Below are 17454 nucleotides of genomic sequence, written 5' to 3' on the forward strand. Positions count from 1 at the left end.
AGGAGCTAAAATGAAGATTGATGATGGTGTTCCTCTCTCTGATCCTACTCCCTACAGGCAACTAGTAGGATCGTTGATTTATCTAAGTATCACCGGACCAGATATCTCGCATGCGGTGCATACGACAAGTCAGTTTCAGCATGCACCAACTTCTGTTCACATGGGTGCTATCTTACGTGTCGTAAGATACTTAAAGCACACTATTAATAAGGGAGTTTTCCTGTCTTCTTCTTCTGAGTTAAGATTAATTGCTTATACTGACTCTGATTGGGGAGGTGACCCAAATAACCGTCACTCCACCACTGGTTTTTGTGTTTTCTTAGGAGACTCCTTAATCTCATGGAGATGCAAGAAGCAACAAAAGGTGTCTCTGTCATCAACTGAAGCCGAATATCGTGCCATGGCAACTACTACCATGGAAATTGTTTGGATTCACCAATTGCTGGAAGACATGAGAATCACTATTGAAGGACCTACCAAGCTTTGCTGTGACAACAAAAGTGCGATTTATATCGCTAAAAATCACACTTTTCATGAGCGGACCAAACACATAGAGATGGATTGTCATTATGTTCGGGAGGCGTACCTCAAAGGAATCATTGACCTTCCATATGTCACGTCCGAATATCAATTGGCGGATTTCTTCACCAAAGCCTTGTGTGCTCCGCGCTTCAACTTTCTTCTTAGCAAACTCTCGGTCATCCTGCCCTAAGTTTGAGGGGGGGTGTTAAATTATGTATCTATTCACTTAATGTAATATATATATATTTTATATATATAAGGTAATACATATACATATATTAATATATATGTATATGTATCTACTTATTATATATATAAAATATATATTTTTCTTCTTGTTTAGTCGTAGGGGTAGTTTTGTCTTTTCCTCTATTTTACGCACATTCACTTTATGAATGTGTTTGTAATTTCTTTTTTGTTTTCTTTTTCTTTATTTTTTTATTTCTTTTATTTTCGTACTTAAACGAACCTTGGGGGGTCCACTCAAATAGACGTTGGGCCCCTCCAACGGTCACATTTGTGACCGTTGGAGGGGCTCCAACGTCTATGAGTGGAGCCCCTCCAAGGCTCCTTTTTGGTGTGGTTATAAATAGGGGCTCTCCCCTTGTATTCTCTTATGGCTTTGTGTCAAAGCCCAAGTTCTCAATAAATCGATTCCATTGTTTTTATGCCTTTGTGCATTTGTGAGGTATTTGTGGGTTGTGCTTTTTGTGCACAAGTGTTCTAAAGTGTTCTTATTGTGCTTTCGTGGTGGGTTTAATATCAAGAATATTAAGGTCTTGATATTAGTATCTTATTGAAGATACTTTCACATCCCTCTCCTATTGGATATGGAGTTAGAGACTTTATTAGCAACTTGGCAACAGTCTAAACAGTTAACTGGAAAAATGAGGAGAGCTCCGTGAGAAGGTGAGTCTGAAAGTAGCATCACTTAATGCAATGGCGATATATGAGATTCTGGATGAAACCATGTATTTCTAGGCAGGGCATTGTTCTTGGAGATGGCAAGTTGAGCTCGAGGGAGTTGGTTGACCGAGACTGCTCGTGACATGTTTAGAAACGTGTTTAAGAATGAGAGTGGATGATGATCAAGGTGATGGTTTTTCTATCAGTTTGATGTTGTTCTCTACTTATTCCTTGGGGAAAGGGAAGATTATCCCATGAGATCTTTGAAGTAAAGAGTTCAAATGGACTTGAATGATGCATTCTTGCATGGGGATCTTAAAGAAGAAGTGGACATGGAACCACTGCCCGAGTATGCTTAGGGTGACTAACAAAGGAAAGTTCTTCAATTAAAGAAATCAATTTATGGTCTGAGTCAGGTTTCAAGGGCCTGATTTGATAGCTTTATGAAGTTGGCTAAAACAAATTTTAAGTTCATCTGCAACAGTGTTGTTTGTCTGTTTTTGAGACTCGTGGCATAACTATTATGTTATTTTATAGTGATTACTAGTAGCATTGAAGTTCATATTTCTCATTGTGTAAGATTTGCATAAAGAAATTTGGATGAAGGATTTGAGGCCATTGCCTTATTTCTTGGTCATTGAAATTGATAAAAGGGCTGATTTCATGACTGTAACACTTCATAAATATGCAATTGATCTACTCAAGTGCACATGTATGATTGATTGCAAACTGATGGGGACATCTATGGCCTTGGAGACTAGATTGAGAGATGATGATGGAGCACTACTATCACATCTTGAAGAATATTGGAGCATAGTGAGTGCCTTACAGTATCTTATTTTTATGAAGTCCAATATAGTATACTCAGTGAACTACTGTCCCAATCTCACCCAGAACATCACTCAGTGAGTGATGCGGTTAAAATAGTGCTGCATCATCTACTAAGGGGTTCATGTATAAGAGATTTCAATTCACTTTGAATCCAGAATCATCATTATGGCATATTCACATGCAGGTTGGGCTGGAGATTCCAATAGAAGGTGTCGGTTTCAGGGTACTGTGTCTATTCGAATAGACACTTGGTCTTATGTGGTAATAGAAAATAAGGTGTGTCTAAGTCTAATGTACAACCTGAATATTGTGCTGTGGCATCTATGACAACTGAGGTTACTTGGATACACCTTTTGATTGCTCTCCATCAAAAGCTTGATGAATCCATATTGTATTGTAATAATTGCAGCCCAGTTTTAATCTATGGACTCTATACAACTTAATAAAATCAAACATGATAGACGAGTATCTTGTTTGGGAAAATTGGAGGACCAAGAAATTGAGCCAAGGCTCATTGAACCAAATTCTAAGATGTGGACATCGTCTGGCACAACCATGCTTGGTTTGATAGGAGGTGTGAAAAGTCGTGAGCAACGAGATAGTTGTGATTTTCATATTTCATTATGTGTATTATAGTCATAACTTTGGGTATTACTAGTTTTATATTCTTTCCTTACAACATGGGTATTGTTGTCCTTTGATCTATTGGGCATAAAAAATTCTTAGTATAACACATCCCCTAATCGTTCATGCTGGGAACTTTCACAAACAACTATCCTTTGCTTTCTCTTATACTCTTTCCCTTCTCAATTCTCTTTATGTTTACACATTACAAGGTGCACACCAATATCTGATAGTGCTAGGTCCTTAAGGGTATGTTTGATGGCTTGTCCAGGATTGGACGAAATGAACAAAAAGGATGGAACAAAACATTGTTCTATTCATTCTGTAACAACTATACCAAGTCCAATTGGACCGTACTCGGATGCTGTGTTTCAAATGTCCGTTGCTTGATGACGATGTGCGGACAACTTGGACAGTCATGGATAATGGGTCAGATTGCTTCATTTTGGATCGTATGATCCGATCCGTCCACCATTTTACATGTTTTAACAAGTTTATTATGGATTTTTGGCCCATATATGAATCCAATTACAAAAGTATGCCTAAATTGATGGATTTTGCCTCGAATATGGATTTTTGCCCTGAATATGGATCTCGAATTGGATCCAAATACCAAAACATACAAAAGCGTATGTAAAACAACTACACAACAACTTTTTCGATATCCCGACGTTATAATCGGTATTGGATATGGATCCAAATAAGAACATGTCTAAAATCATACCAAGTTTCAAACCATTAGCAAACCCTCTTCTGGATAAGCTTATATTAGACATGGGTATCGCACTAATAGGATAAGATTCATCAGAGGCCTTCGCACCCAAGCCGAGATTATTAGGTCTACTTAGGTTGGAGTTGATTATTCTTCAACACTAATTCACATACTTTAATTGAGATACCAAAAAAATTAGTAGAAAGATAATATTCTCATAATTGTTTGAAGAAAAAACATGTTGTTGTTGTTGCTGCTGCTGCAGCTGTCATTTGATAGGCAAGCCGGGGAAGTGCCCTAGACAGGATTCAAACAGTGCAACTTTACGGATCCAGCAATCAAATTTAAGATGCAGGATTTAGTTTAATATACTTTGATTTTCAGATCGGGTAACAGAAACCAGCAAAGGTGGTCCCAGCATACAAATTGCAAAAAATTACAGGCTCTGAGCAGGTTCATGATCTAGCAATTTTGACAGGAATGGGCACAAGTTTAGACGCAAAAGAGTAAACTTTAACCTTCAATTGATGAATATTTATATTACAAAGCATATATAGAAAAACTTCCACAGACCAAAAGAATGGAATATGAGTTCCATCTGAATTTCATGCTGAACATGCCAACTAAAATGATGCTTTTTGATGCATCAATGGAAAACCTTTATTACGTCTATCATCTATAGCATTGTAAAGAACCACCATTGTCAATAACCATCTTTTGCAGACAGATAATCAATTCACAAATGTCACACACAAAAGATAGCCTGCTGCCTTCTAAACAAACCACCAACTTCTCGCATCTCTTAATTCAATGTCTCTGAGTACGTGGTGAGGGGTGATCCACCAAGTATCTCTTAATTCATTGTCTCTGAGTCAGAGGATGGCCATTAACCGGGGACCCTGTAAAGTCAATCAGTGGTTCCATCATCAAGTCCTACTCTTATGCCATCCATGAAAACAAATAACCCAACAACCAGCAACACAGGATAGAATCCACAAATCCTTGTATAAGTCCATAGAAACCACAAAATAATACATTTATCAATGCAAGTCATCTAAAACTAACACAGAGTATTTGGCATATGCCTCTATCAGAAATCATGTTATCAAACAACCAATAGAAGACGAAGTGCCACTTTTGTGGTTGCTGATAAACTCTGATTCTGAACGCCTCATCAAAAATCATGACCAAGAAATGATGAACAAAACAATTTAGATTGTACAATTCCAAAAGTACCTAAAAATGAAGCCACAGACAATTGGCATGACCAGACTTGAAATAATAACACAATGAGCATGAATAATATCCACAAAATTCCTGCCATAAGAACCAGTCTTATGAAATTCTTCTTCCAAACAGGTTTCAATCTATGTCACATGGGTGCGGGTGAGACACGGGTGCGGCGCAATTCCAAAAAATTTGGACACGGGGACTCGGCTATATATATATATATATATTAAAAAATATATATTATAAATATATATATTTTAAATATATATAATTATATATATAACAATAAATTAACACATAAAGATTGTAAATTTTAAAGCAAAAATAAAAAAGCAATTCTTAACAACACAAACTTACCAAAATATAACACATAAAGAAGCTTGTGAGTGTGATAAACAACAAAACTTATCATAAATCTGCCTCCTCGTCTGAATTAGAGGGAAGAACAGGATCGAGGTAGTCCATGTTGAGAGTATGTAAATTATGTTTTCCTTCCAAGTCAAAATCTTCTGGATTTACATCCCAATTCTTGGATGGTCCACAACTGCATCAAAAAATGACTATATTAGTATCTACCTTAAAAACTTTGAATGCAAATATTTAAATACAAACTTTGAATACAAAGAAAAAAAAGTACCTATACTCTTCTTTGGTGCGGTGAGAAATTAATCGTAGATTTGAGTGAACATAAACCAAATCCTCTGCTCTTTTACTAGTGAGTTTGTTTTTTTTAATGTTGTGAATTTGAGCATATGTACTCAAATTTCTTTCACAACAAGATGATGTAGGAGGTTGGGATAACAAATTCATTGCAAGACGTTGCAGATTTGGTATCTTTGATCTATATGTTGCCCACCAATTAAGGGGATCTTCCTCATCCCTTGCCACAAGTGCTTCTAAAGAATCAAATCTCCAGTAGAAAATTTGTCACTCACTATTTACAGCCTTAAACATGTGAGGATCATTAAAAAGTCTTCACAAATATATCATTCTATTTCTTGATATCTCAGGATCTTCATTTGGAGAAACACGACCAACACCTGCTGTCAACCATTTTTTTGCGTAGTATTTTAGATTGAGAGTGTGCCATGCAATGCAAATGTGTATTGCTTTTATCCCATCTTTTCACTAAAACTGAATGTACATGATTGTAAAATTCTGAATCATCAAGTGCAATATCTTTCTTCTCATGTTTAAAAAGGATACTTTGAACTTTTTTAATCATATTGTCCCACATTTCATAAATTCTATAAAGCATGTGTACATCTCTGTCAACTTCTCTTAACATTTCCCAAATAGGCTCTGTAAATTCAACAAAATATGTAATTTTATCCCACCAAAAATCATCACAAATGCATTTTTTGATAGCTTGAGCCTTGACATCATTTTCAGTACGATAAAAATCCCAATCTTGATCAGCCACCATAATCATCAATGCATTCTTGAGTTGCTTAATTCTTTTTATCATAACAATGAGAGAAGCAAAACGAGTTTCAACAACTTTTAGTAACTTGAGATCAGAATGCCTATTAAATATAGAAAGGGCATGATGATGTTTTACAACAAAATTTCTAATATTTCGAACATCATGCTCTATTTCCTCAATCCATAAGCACATTTCATGTGCATGTGCATCATCTTTTGATGGATTGCATATACTCTTAAGTGCCAAATTTAAACTGTGTGTTGCACAAGGAGTCCAAAAAATATGTGAATATGTATCTTCACTTGCCAAGTTCATTCCTACACGACTGCAAACTGGAGCATTGTCAGTAATGATTTGCACCACACTTTCTTCACCCACTTCTTTTATCACTTCGACAAATAATTTCTTTAAATATTCAGCATCTTTATACTCTCCAGATGCATCAACAGTCTTAAAAAAGATTGACCCATTAAGTGAGTAAGCAATGAAGTTTATCAGTGGTCGCCTTTGTATATCAGTCCACCCATCAGAAACAATCGATACTCCATGTCGTTTCCATGCAAATTTTTGGGTATCTAACAAGTCTTGAATTCTATTTTTTCCTCTGCAAGAATGTCTGTTCTTAGTTTTTCTGAACTAGGAGGCACATAACTACTCAAATTGCAATTAGCCAAAGACGTAATCATATCTTTCCAGTATGGACTTCTAGCTACATTAAAAGGAATTGAGCTTGATTAAAAGAATCGACCAATCTTTTTTATCAATTTCTGCTCTTGCCATGTTTTTGAATGACACTTGTATTGTTTTATTGCTTTCCATCTTTCTTTTCTTTAAAAGCTCTTCTTGTATATCACTAGCAGTAGGAAAAGACAAATTAATCGAATCGCTTCTCATCTCTGCAATTTTCTTCTTTTCAGCTTTCTCTTGTTCTTCTTTTAATTGCTTTAACATGTATTTGTCAACCCTAGAACATGCCCTAATTCCTTGACCACGAATATGCAAAAGATGTGCTTTCACACGCGTATAAGAACCTGCGAAAACAGTCTTACATCTGCACATTCTCACCACCACCACCACTACTAGCTTTTACCCCTTTTGTTACAAGCCTCCAAAGTGGTTGAGAAACTTCTAATTCAGGGTTAGAACTTGAACCAAATGTATTGACACTACCGCTAGAACTCGCCATTATATCTGAAAAGTGAAAACTGAAAAGAAAACAAGTAAATAAAATAAAGTTAATAAACACTTCAAAATAATAGTAATAGGAGCTACCTCCTATCTAACGCAAAAAAGGAAGGGCAGGGCAAGCCCCTGCTGAACCTTATCCGTGCCAGGGGGCTTCGCCCTTGCTAAAAAGCCAAAGGCAGCAGGGAAAACGAGGAGGGGCCGAGCCTCTCCTCGTTTTCCTTTTATTCGGCAGGGGTAAGAAGGAGTGGGGGAAGGAGGGGGCTCGGCTGACAGGCCGAGCCTTGCCACGCCGGACAGAAGGGAAACGAGGGGCCAGGCCCCTCTTCTGTGAATCAAAGGTAAAGGGAGGGGCCGAGCCCCTCTTCTGCGAGCAGAGGGTGCAGGGAGGGGTGGGTGGGTGGGGGGCTCACAGAAGAGGGGCTCGACCCCTCGTTTCCCTTCTGTCCGGCGTGGCAAGGCTCGACCTGTCAGCCGAGCCCCCTCCTTCCCCCACTCCTTCCCCCACTCCTTCTTACCCCTGCAGAACAAAAGGAAAACGAGGAGGGGCTCGGCCCCTCCTCGTTTCCCCTGTTGTTCGGCGGGGCAAGGATTGACCTGTCAGCCGAGCCCCTCCTTCCCCCACTCCTACTTCTTACCCCTGCGATAAAAGGGAAACGAGGAGGGGCTGAGCCCCTCCTCCATGAATCAGAGGCACAGGGAGGGGCTGAGCCCCTCTTCTGCGAGCAGAGGGTGCAGGGAGGGGGGGGGCGAGCCCCTCTTCTGCGAGCAGAGGGTACGGGGGGAGGGGCCTGCCTGACATAAGCGAAACGAGGAGGGGCCAAGCCCCTCCTCTGTGAATAGGAGGCACAGAGAGGAGCCGAGCCCCTCTTCTGCGAGCAGAGGGTGCAAGGAGGGAGGCTGCGAGCAGAGGGAGGGTCGATCGACATACCTGTTGAATGTTGACGGAGGGGGAGACAATGGCTGCCTGTGCGTACCGTCGCTGGAGTCTGAATCACCGGCGTGGGTGTAGGAGAAAGCTGCAGGGGCTGAGGGGGAGAGGCAAAATCGAGAGGGTAAGCCCCTCCCCATGTCGATAAACCCCTTTTGGGGTTCGGCTGCAAAAGAAATTTGGATCTGGGTCGGGTCCGGACCCGACCCGACCCGAATCCAAAATGTAATTTAAAAATCGAAATGGACATTTTTGGACTTGGTTAAAGTTGACCGAGTCCAAAATGTGGACGGACTCAGCCTCGACTCGTTGACCGAGTCCGACTCGGCGTTGACCGAGTTCGGGCCGAGTCCGAAGCCGCACCCGTGTCGGGGCGTGTCGACTCGGGTGCGGCACCTCCTTAGCCGAGTCCGTGTGACATAGGTTTCAATGGAGATTCTTGAAATCCCTAATCAAGAAGAAAATAGAAAAAAAAGAACGAAGAAGAATAAGAAGAAGAAAATCAAAGAAAAAAAAGCCCTAATCCAGAAGAAAATAAAAAAGAAGAAGAAGAGAAGAAGAAGAAGAACGAAGAAGGGGGTCGGGTGTCCTCGCCTCCGCCCTTTCGCCGCTCGCCGCCCAGAGAGAGCTCGTCCCTTGGCTTGGTTGCCACCTCTTCGTTGGCCGCCGCTGAGAGAGAGCTCTGCCCCTCTGGCCGCTGCACAGGAGAGAGAGACAACTCTGAGAGAGAGAGGGTCGAGCGTGCCCGCTGATGCAATTTTTTTTTAAAATTTTGTTCCCCCATCCTATTATTTTCGTAACAGGGGGGAAGGTAGAGCGAAAATGATGCTTTTTTTTGGACGCGGTGGATGGTGTTATACACGTCCGCCACATCCAACATTTGAAACAAAGTGTGCTTTTTCGTCCTGTGCGATGTGCGGGACGCACCATCAAACGTACCCTAAAGGCCTAGGTGTCAATTAAGGAATTGAAAAGAAAAGGAGTATAAGGAGAGGAAAAAAGAAGTAAACAAGGGGTGAGGAAGAGGAAGAAGAGGGAAGAAGGGGAAGAGGTGGAGAAGAAAAGAAAACTGAAATAAGGCAGAAGAAGAAAGGTTCTTCTTCTTAGAGTTCATGTTGTGGGGTTAGGGTCTAGATCCTAGTCCCTAGGGCATAGTCTTTTGCTTGGCTGGTATATATGAAAGAATTCCCAAATTTAGAGCAATAAAAGCACAAAGGTTTTCATCTTCCAAGTATTTTTATTTTGTAAGTATTCGCATTTTGTATCATCGTCATGCTGAGACCTCTATCAATATGTTTTTTTTGGGATTGCCCCTTCTTCATTAATGTTTTGCTTAATGGCTTGATAAGACTAGATAGGAGAGTACCGTAGACTGCTTCCCTGAGAGAAGTTTTGATGGTCCCTTGGGCTGTTAAAATGGGAAATAAATGGTTTGTGGTTCAGAGAGGATAGCTATCCTTAGCTTGGTGGTGTACTTGGGTTTTCAAATATATGTATTATAGTCTTATGCAGGGCTGCTAACAGATCATATGTAATTGTATATCTGATCCGAATCTGGCATATTATTTCTGGATTCAGATCCTTACAGTGAGACCCAAATATGTTTCAGATCGGATTCAGATTTGCTAAATTTATTTTCTTTCACACTCAGGTTTGTATTTTAGGTCGGATCTAATTTAGACTTGGATCAAAATCTGATGAGCTTAGTTTTTATTGTTTTTTACCGGTAATACCACATGTTTCGGTTCTGGAATCAACCCTACCATATTGGATCTGGTTCCCAAATCTGATCTGCGTTGTATATTTCAGATTCTGATTTGGATCTAGCAAGGTTTGGCTTATACCAATTCATTTGGAGCCCTAGTCCTTTGGCTATTCACTCGTATCTCCAAACTCTTTGTGGGCAAGAGTTAACTGGCCTGCTATGTCACAGGGATGCTTCAACTTAGAGTCTTAGACAATGATGATGGAAAAATTACACAGTGAAGATGAGTTCCATGTCCTTTTTGCCGTGTCTATGTGACATAGGTGGCCAGCTTGTGACTTGAGTGGGGGCATGCTATATTAGTTCTCTAGTCTAGGGCTGACTTATTTTGGTGTTTTGCTTTTTTCGATGATGACACCTTATCATCCAAATATAATGATTTAGGTCTTTTTTTTGTTAATTAATTAATTGATTAATCCTTTCTTCCTCTTCTTTTCAAAAAAAAGAAGGGAGAGAGAGAGTGAGAGTAGGTTGTGGCCCCTCTGCCACTTCTCTCAAGTTAATTTTAACAAGAAAAAGGAAATTGCCTATGTTAACTGGTTAACCAGCCTAGTCAGTTGTCTAGGGCTTGATGTACTAGAAGGCATGGGCCTAGTCGACACACTACTTGCAGCTATGGACTAGAATTGCTATTAAGATGACATCCTTGCTTTGAATATCAAACTTGTAGTCTGGGTTAATGTTTTTGACTACATGATGCCGCTATAGGAGCACTTATGTAACACATGCAGTCTTTGTTATGTGTCCTTTATGCATTTAGTATGGTACACTTGGATTATGCACTCCAACTGAACATGAAGAAATTATTTTAGTTAACAGGCTACCGCAATTCTATGCCATGCATATATGGAGAATAATGGGTTTGAAGATTGTATTTACGCTATAATATTATTTTCTCAATAACATGTCAAGTCAATGAAAACAAGCAGATGATAATGCAAGGAATATTTGCTTATATTTTATGCTGGTCCATGGGTACTCGCACAGTCTCATTTGCTAGAATATTCATCAACTAATTTTACTTGAGCAGTTTCACAAAGTTTTGAAGATGTGGTCAACTTTTTAAAAATTCTGCACTTTCTCTAGCTGGACGAAATAAGAGAAAAAGTAAAAGTATCGAATGAATAGTTTGGTAATGTTAGAGGAAATTAGAGAAGGGAAAAATAAATGAAGACTGAGGCAGCTTCAGCTAACAATTCAATGTGGAAGTTCATTATAGTACAAGTTATTTTTTCACAAAAAAAAATCTTAGGCTCCTAGCATTGTTATGTGTTGCATTTTTCTCTTTGATCATACAATGCAGTGTGGCAGTCATTCATGGATACTTTTCTAGAGCTTGTTTACTGTTTTATTGCTGTTGGGATAAGGTTGGATGATGATGATGGTGGCGCTTGTGGTGATGGTGAATTTTATTGTTTTACAGCCACTGGAGGATTGCCTCTTTGCTGAGCTGGTAAACTAGCTGAATGAAACGAACAAGCCTAGCGTGCTTGAAACATTACAAAAACGAACATTGAACTTCTTGGTCCATGAATATAGTGTGCGTGAAATATAGTGGCTTTTGTTATATGAATATATTGAAAAATTCTTGCAGCACTGAAATAGTGCACTTGCAACATTACAGATTTGAACGTGAAACTTATTTGTTATATCTCAGTTTTCTTTTATTCCACATGAAGTCAAATTTGTTTTACTTGTAAAGTTTCATTAATATTAGTTCTTTTTGCTCCAGGTCAGAGCTTGTCTGGTGTTGCTGGGAGTCCTGCATATGTTGCCGCTGAAGTTCTGTTGGGGGATTATTCTGAAAAAGTGGATATTTGGGGTGCAGGTGTCCTCCTTCATGTTCTGTTGGTTGGTTTCCTGCCATTCCAGGGAAAATCATTGGAAGCCATTTTTGAAGCTATTAAAACTGTGAAACTGGATTTCCAATACGGTGTTTGGGATTCTGTTTCTGGGACAGCACGGGATTTACTTAGCCGCATGCTGACAAGGGATGTAAAAACAAGAATAACTGCAGAGGAAGTATTATGTGAGTAAACATCCTCTCATTTTGGACACCTGAATTTTCTATTCCATTTTTCCAAGTTTCTGTCGGCTGCCTTTTTGAGCATTCCACGGAAGTCTCATTTTGCACATGTACTCTTAGGTTCATGCTAAATGTGCTAATAGCCTAATAGGACACATCTATCGTCAGGGTTCGTTTCATTGTTTCCTTCAATTTGAAAGTTGAAACTGTGCTGACGTGTGTTGAGATATCTTGCGAGTCCCAGTCTGAAGCATTCTGTGATTGTTTGCAATCTCATATCACTGCCCTGGGCACTATGATATAGTTTCCTTCTCTTTTCTTTTCTTTCTTTTTCCTTTTTTTCATTTTGATGTTTGCTTGTCCTGAGTCTGGTTTCAGGTCATCCATGGATACTGTTCTACACAGATCATGCACTAAAGCCGCTGTCATTCAAGTCAAAGATCAGAAACCAGGGTGCAACACTGTTCTGCACAGACCATGTACTAAGTCCGCTGTCATTCAAGTCAAAGATCAGAAACCAGGGTGTGACCACCCGACAACTTGAACCAGCTGATGTAATTGAGCCCAGGGGATCTTTTGGGGTTTGTAGATCAAGTGCAGAGCCTATAGCTGTGTTGAGCCAAGCGTGTTTGTCTGAAAGTTACAGTCAAAAGCTGGAAGAGCAAGGAGATTGTGGATTGGTTGATGCACTCGCAGCTGCGATCTCACGGGTTAGGATATCTGAACCTAAACGAAGCAGACTTTGTGGTCCTACATTCCCGATCCAGTATGAATGCTCCTCTAACATGAAGGCTAACCTATGTACCGCATTTTGAAGGTTGACTTGGCATTCCTCCGGAGGACTCTAATAGGGGACTAAGATAATGTGATTGCGCTGGTGGACGGTGTCAAACTTACCACGAAGAAGAAATTACCTGATTATTTTCTATTATAACCTGTAGGTCTTAATTGACCTAACCAAAGTTTGGGTAAGCAGTGTAAATGTCATGTAAATTTGCAAGTGGGTTCGGACGCAGGCGTGAACATGTCTCGTGGATTAATAAACAAGGTCCTATTGTTGTTTGTGGCACTGCATATTGTGTACTAAAATGTCGTCTGTGTTGTTTGTAGCACATTGGATGCGGTTGTGTTTCTCGTCCTATTTCATCTTACTATCTTAACCAAGGGGTGTGGGGTAAGAATTCCAACATATGAAGAGGATACCTTGTGGCGAACTAGAGACTTTGGTTGAACAATAGCTTACTTCATCATCATCGCTAAGGTAGCCTTCAGACTTTATTTTTTCTTTTAATTTAGTTTGAACGGTTTCATGATCTATTTATTTTTCCAGTTTAAGAAAAAGATAAAATAACCTTTTTTATTTTGTTTTTCTTGGAAATTTTACCTACTGTAAAAAACCTCAAATATATGACTGATTTCTTGAGAAATTCCTCAAAAAATCTCTCTGTTCAGGTCTGTTTATTTAACTATGATTATCAATTAGGCACCTAAGGCAGGGTGGTCATGTCCTCACCCAGGGCCTGTTAATTGACCCGTTCCTCGGTGAGGGTTCCTTGTTATTAAGGCTCAAAAACAAGCCAATGAGCTCGTTCAAACTCACAGAACAGGCTCAGCAAGCTGAACATGAACAGCTCTACTCGAATGAGCTCAATCTTATTACTTCTAGCTAAAAGAATGATTGTTTTTTGTAATCCTATTTCTTTCAGCTCTAACTCAATGAATGTTTTTTGTAAACAAGGTAGCTCTAACTTGGCTCGTTGAGGTAGGAAAATAAAAAATGACTGTACTTTATGACAAATATGATGTGTTTTTTAAATGCCCTAAATTTTTTGAAATCAGTCTGCTATCCAAAATTGCAAATAAGAAACTTTTTAACCCTTTGCACAAGCTAATCTTATGAAGTTCGTGCGATATATCATTCTGCCTGTTGGCTAAGGCAAAACCCCACTTAAATGTATATTTACACATTTTTTTGTGGTCCTCAATAAGCGCACAAAAAATTATGTTATTTATGCGATCTTTTTTGTTAATCATAAAATTATAAATATCTTATTAAAATCGAATATTTCATACTAAAGTCATGAGAAACCGTGCAAACATCATTTCTCCTTTCTTTAACTATCACTTAAATGTATGTTCACACCTATTGTTTTGCAGTCTTTAGAAAGCACTCAAATATAACTTATGCGAACCTCCTCATAATTGTAACTTCACAAATATCTTAAGTCACATATTTTATACCAAAGTTGTTGGAGACTGTTCATATCTCCTTTCTATAACTATCATTTTTTATGAAGTTCGCACTCATAAATGAAGTTCACAAGTTAGGTATTAACTTTGTAAATCATATCATTGTGAATATACTCTTTATATGCAAATTTCTTGAGGAATTTGCGGATTTTCCCATATATCGCAAATATTAGAGATGAATACAATGCAAATTTTCTTTATATTAGTGGATTTTTGGACAAGCATTAAATATGACCATTATATAAAACTAAGGGTTTTTTCGCATTCCAGTGTCATTTTTGCATAAAGTAAGGTTTTTGTGGTCCCCAACCAGTGGTCTTCAATGTGCGTCCCCCAGTAATAAATTCTGGTGAATCATAGGCGATGATTCATCGACAGTGAGTTTTTCTAGTAAGCATGATTTTCAAGTTATCTTTGCATGTTCAATAGCCTATTCCATTTAACATATTGTTCTTTTGAAAGTTTCGGAAAGCATGGTTTTCACAACGAGTTTTTTCGTGAAGTTTCCAATAACGATTGAACATGTTATTCTTTTAAAATGGCAGCTTGAATCAGTTATTTTTTTGAAACATTGGCATGAGTTACTCATTTTGTGAAAGAATTGCATGTTTTTCAAGTTATATTTGCATGTTCAATAGCCTATTCTATTTTTTTTATTAAATCATTTGTGTGAGTGTTCATCTGATTATATGTGTGTATCTTGTATTATGAAGCATTGTTCATACTTCGTGGCAAAAAAAAAATGGCCTTATTCCTGCGACTATTTTTTGGTTTCAGTTAAAGATAACTTCTAAGAAGATTAAAGTGCACTACCACACCTATGACACATTGAAGATCTATATTGGATTTAAAAAACAGCAGCTTTAACAAATTTGTGGTTTTAATGTCTCATAAAATCGGTTATGCAGAAGAGTTATTGAGCCTCTGCTATAGTTATTTTTCAAATGTAGATAGTTGGATAGATGTTTTAGACGATGATGATGTAGAATCAATGCTATTTAGTGATGACATATACTTAATTGCTTATTTTAAAACTGAAAAAGAAACATTGGTTACAAAGTTAAACAAGCTAGAGACGGTTAACAAGACCTTTTAGAAGTCAAAGTTCAATCATATGATATGGGTGGGATGGGAAAGCAATGAACGGTTAGTAATTGTAATTGTAATTGTATGAGCATATTCATTATGTGAATGAATAAAATAAATACAATGTATGAGCAAGACATGTTTTTTAATGAATAAAATGTATGAGCAATTCATTTTTTAAATGAATAAAATGAATGCAATGTACAAGTAAATTCAGTTTTGAATGAATGAATGAGTAGGTTCATTTTTAAAATAATAGATAGAATGAATGCAATGTATGAATAATACATATTCTTAAATGAATTAATTAATGCAATGCATGAGCATGATTATTTAAATTAATAGAATGAATGCAACGTATGAGTAAGACATATTTTTGAATGAATGAAAAGTATGATTAAGTTCAATTTTTGAATAAATGGAATGAATACGATGTATGAACAAATTTATTTTTAAATGAATAAAATAAATGCAATGTATGAGTAAGTTCATTTTTTGAATGAATGCAATGTATAAGTAAGACTTATTTTTTAATGAATGAAATGAATGCAATGTATAAGTAAGACTTATTTTTGAATGAATGAAATGAATGCAATATATAAACAAGACATATTTTTTGATGCATGAAATGTATAAACAAATTCAGTTTTTGAATGAATGAAATGAATGCAATATATGAGCAAATTCATTTTTGAATGAATAGAATAAATGCAATGTATACAAATATTTATTTATTTTTAATGAATGAAATAAATGCAGTGTATGAGCAAAACATATTTTTGAATGAATGAAATGAATTCACTGTATGAGCAAGACATTTTTGAATAAATAAAATGCATGAGCGGGTTCAGTTTTTCAATGAATGAAATGTATAAGCCAATTCATTTTCTAATGAATGCAATGTATGAGCATGTTTATTTTTTGAATGAATGAAATGAATGCAATTGTATACGCAGGTTCATTTTTTGAATGAATGAAATGAATGCAATTGTATAAGCAGATTCACTTTTGAATGAATGAAATGAATGCTATGTATGAGCATGATATATTTTAAATGTATGTTCATAATATTTTTTGTGGTCTTCACAAATTGTGCAAATATAACTTATGCTAACCTCCTTATGATCGCAACTTCATAAATTACCTTATTAAAAGAACATATTTTATACCAAAGTCGCTGGATACCGTGAAATCTCCTTTTTTTTTCTTCAACCATCATTTAAATGTATGTTCACACCTATTTTTTTGAAGTCTTCACGAAGCATGCCAAAAAAGTTTTGCAGACCTACTTATGATCATAACTTTGCAAATACCTTAGTAAAATCGTATATTTTTTACCAAAGTCGTTATATACCGTGCATACTTCTTTTCTGTTAGCCTCACTTAAATGTATATTTACACCTTGTTTTTGCGGTCCTCACAAAGTGCTTAAACATAACTTATGTGAACCCCCTTTAAACATAACTTTGCAAATAACATTGTAAAACCACATATTTTATAAGAAGATTATATATACATATATATATATATATATTCACATATTTTATATGATTACATATTTTATTATTATTTATTATGAAATTCTAAAAAAATAAAACTCTTTGTTAGTGTTTGCAACAATTATTTGCAGAGTTTCCTAAAATTGCAAATCCATCATTTTGTGTTATAATTCAGTAGACATTTTATGTTATAATTCAACAAACATTTTTTGTTATAATTCAATAAGACATTTGCAATTTAGTAGGCATTTCCTGTTATAATTCAACATACATTTATAAAATATTTTAAAAGTATATACAATTCATCTGTAATATTCAAAACTAGATACATTCATTATCAACATACATTTAAACTATTATAGGTATTCAAAGTTAATATGTGAATTAGAAATTCTATTACAATTGCATTTATAAATATTTACAAAATACTGTTTACTTAATTATAATGATTTATAATTACA

The 17454-nt window shown here is 37.0% G+C and overlaps 1 protein-coding gene across 2 annotated transcripts in view; it reads left to right on the forward strand.

Moving 5' to 3' along the window:
- The window catches only part of LOC149815997 (serine/threonine-protein kinase PEPKR2-like), a 29692-nt gene extending 16422 nt beyond the window's left edge, over positions 1–13270 (forward strand). For both annotated transcript variants that reach the window (XM_089987116.1, XM_089987117.1), the window contains 2 exons: positions 11865–12161; positions 12537–13270. In XM_089987116.1, coding sequence (XP_089843242.1) covers positions 11865–12161; positions 12537–12973 — 734 coding nt within the window. In that variant the 3' untranslated portion in view covers positions 12974–13270. The remainder of the gene's footprint in view (positions 1–11864; positions 12162–12536) is intronic.
- Positions 13271–17454: the final 4184 nt, after the last annotated feature.

Source organism: Nuphar pumila, chromosome 14 (assembly GCF_984573655.1).
Source record: "Nuphar pumila chromosome 14, dmNupPumi1.hap1.1, whole genome shotgun sequence".
NCBI classification, from domain to species: domain Eukaryota; kingdom Viridiplantae; phylum Streptophyta; class Magnoliopsida; order Nymphaeales; family Nymphaeaceae; genus Nuphar; species Nuphar pumila.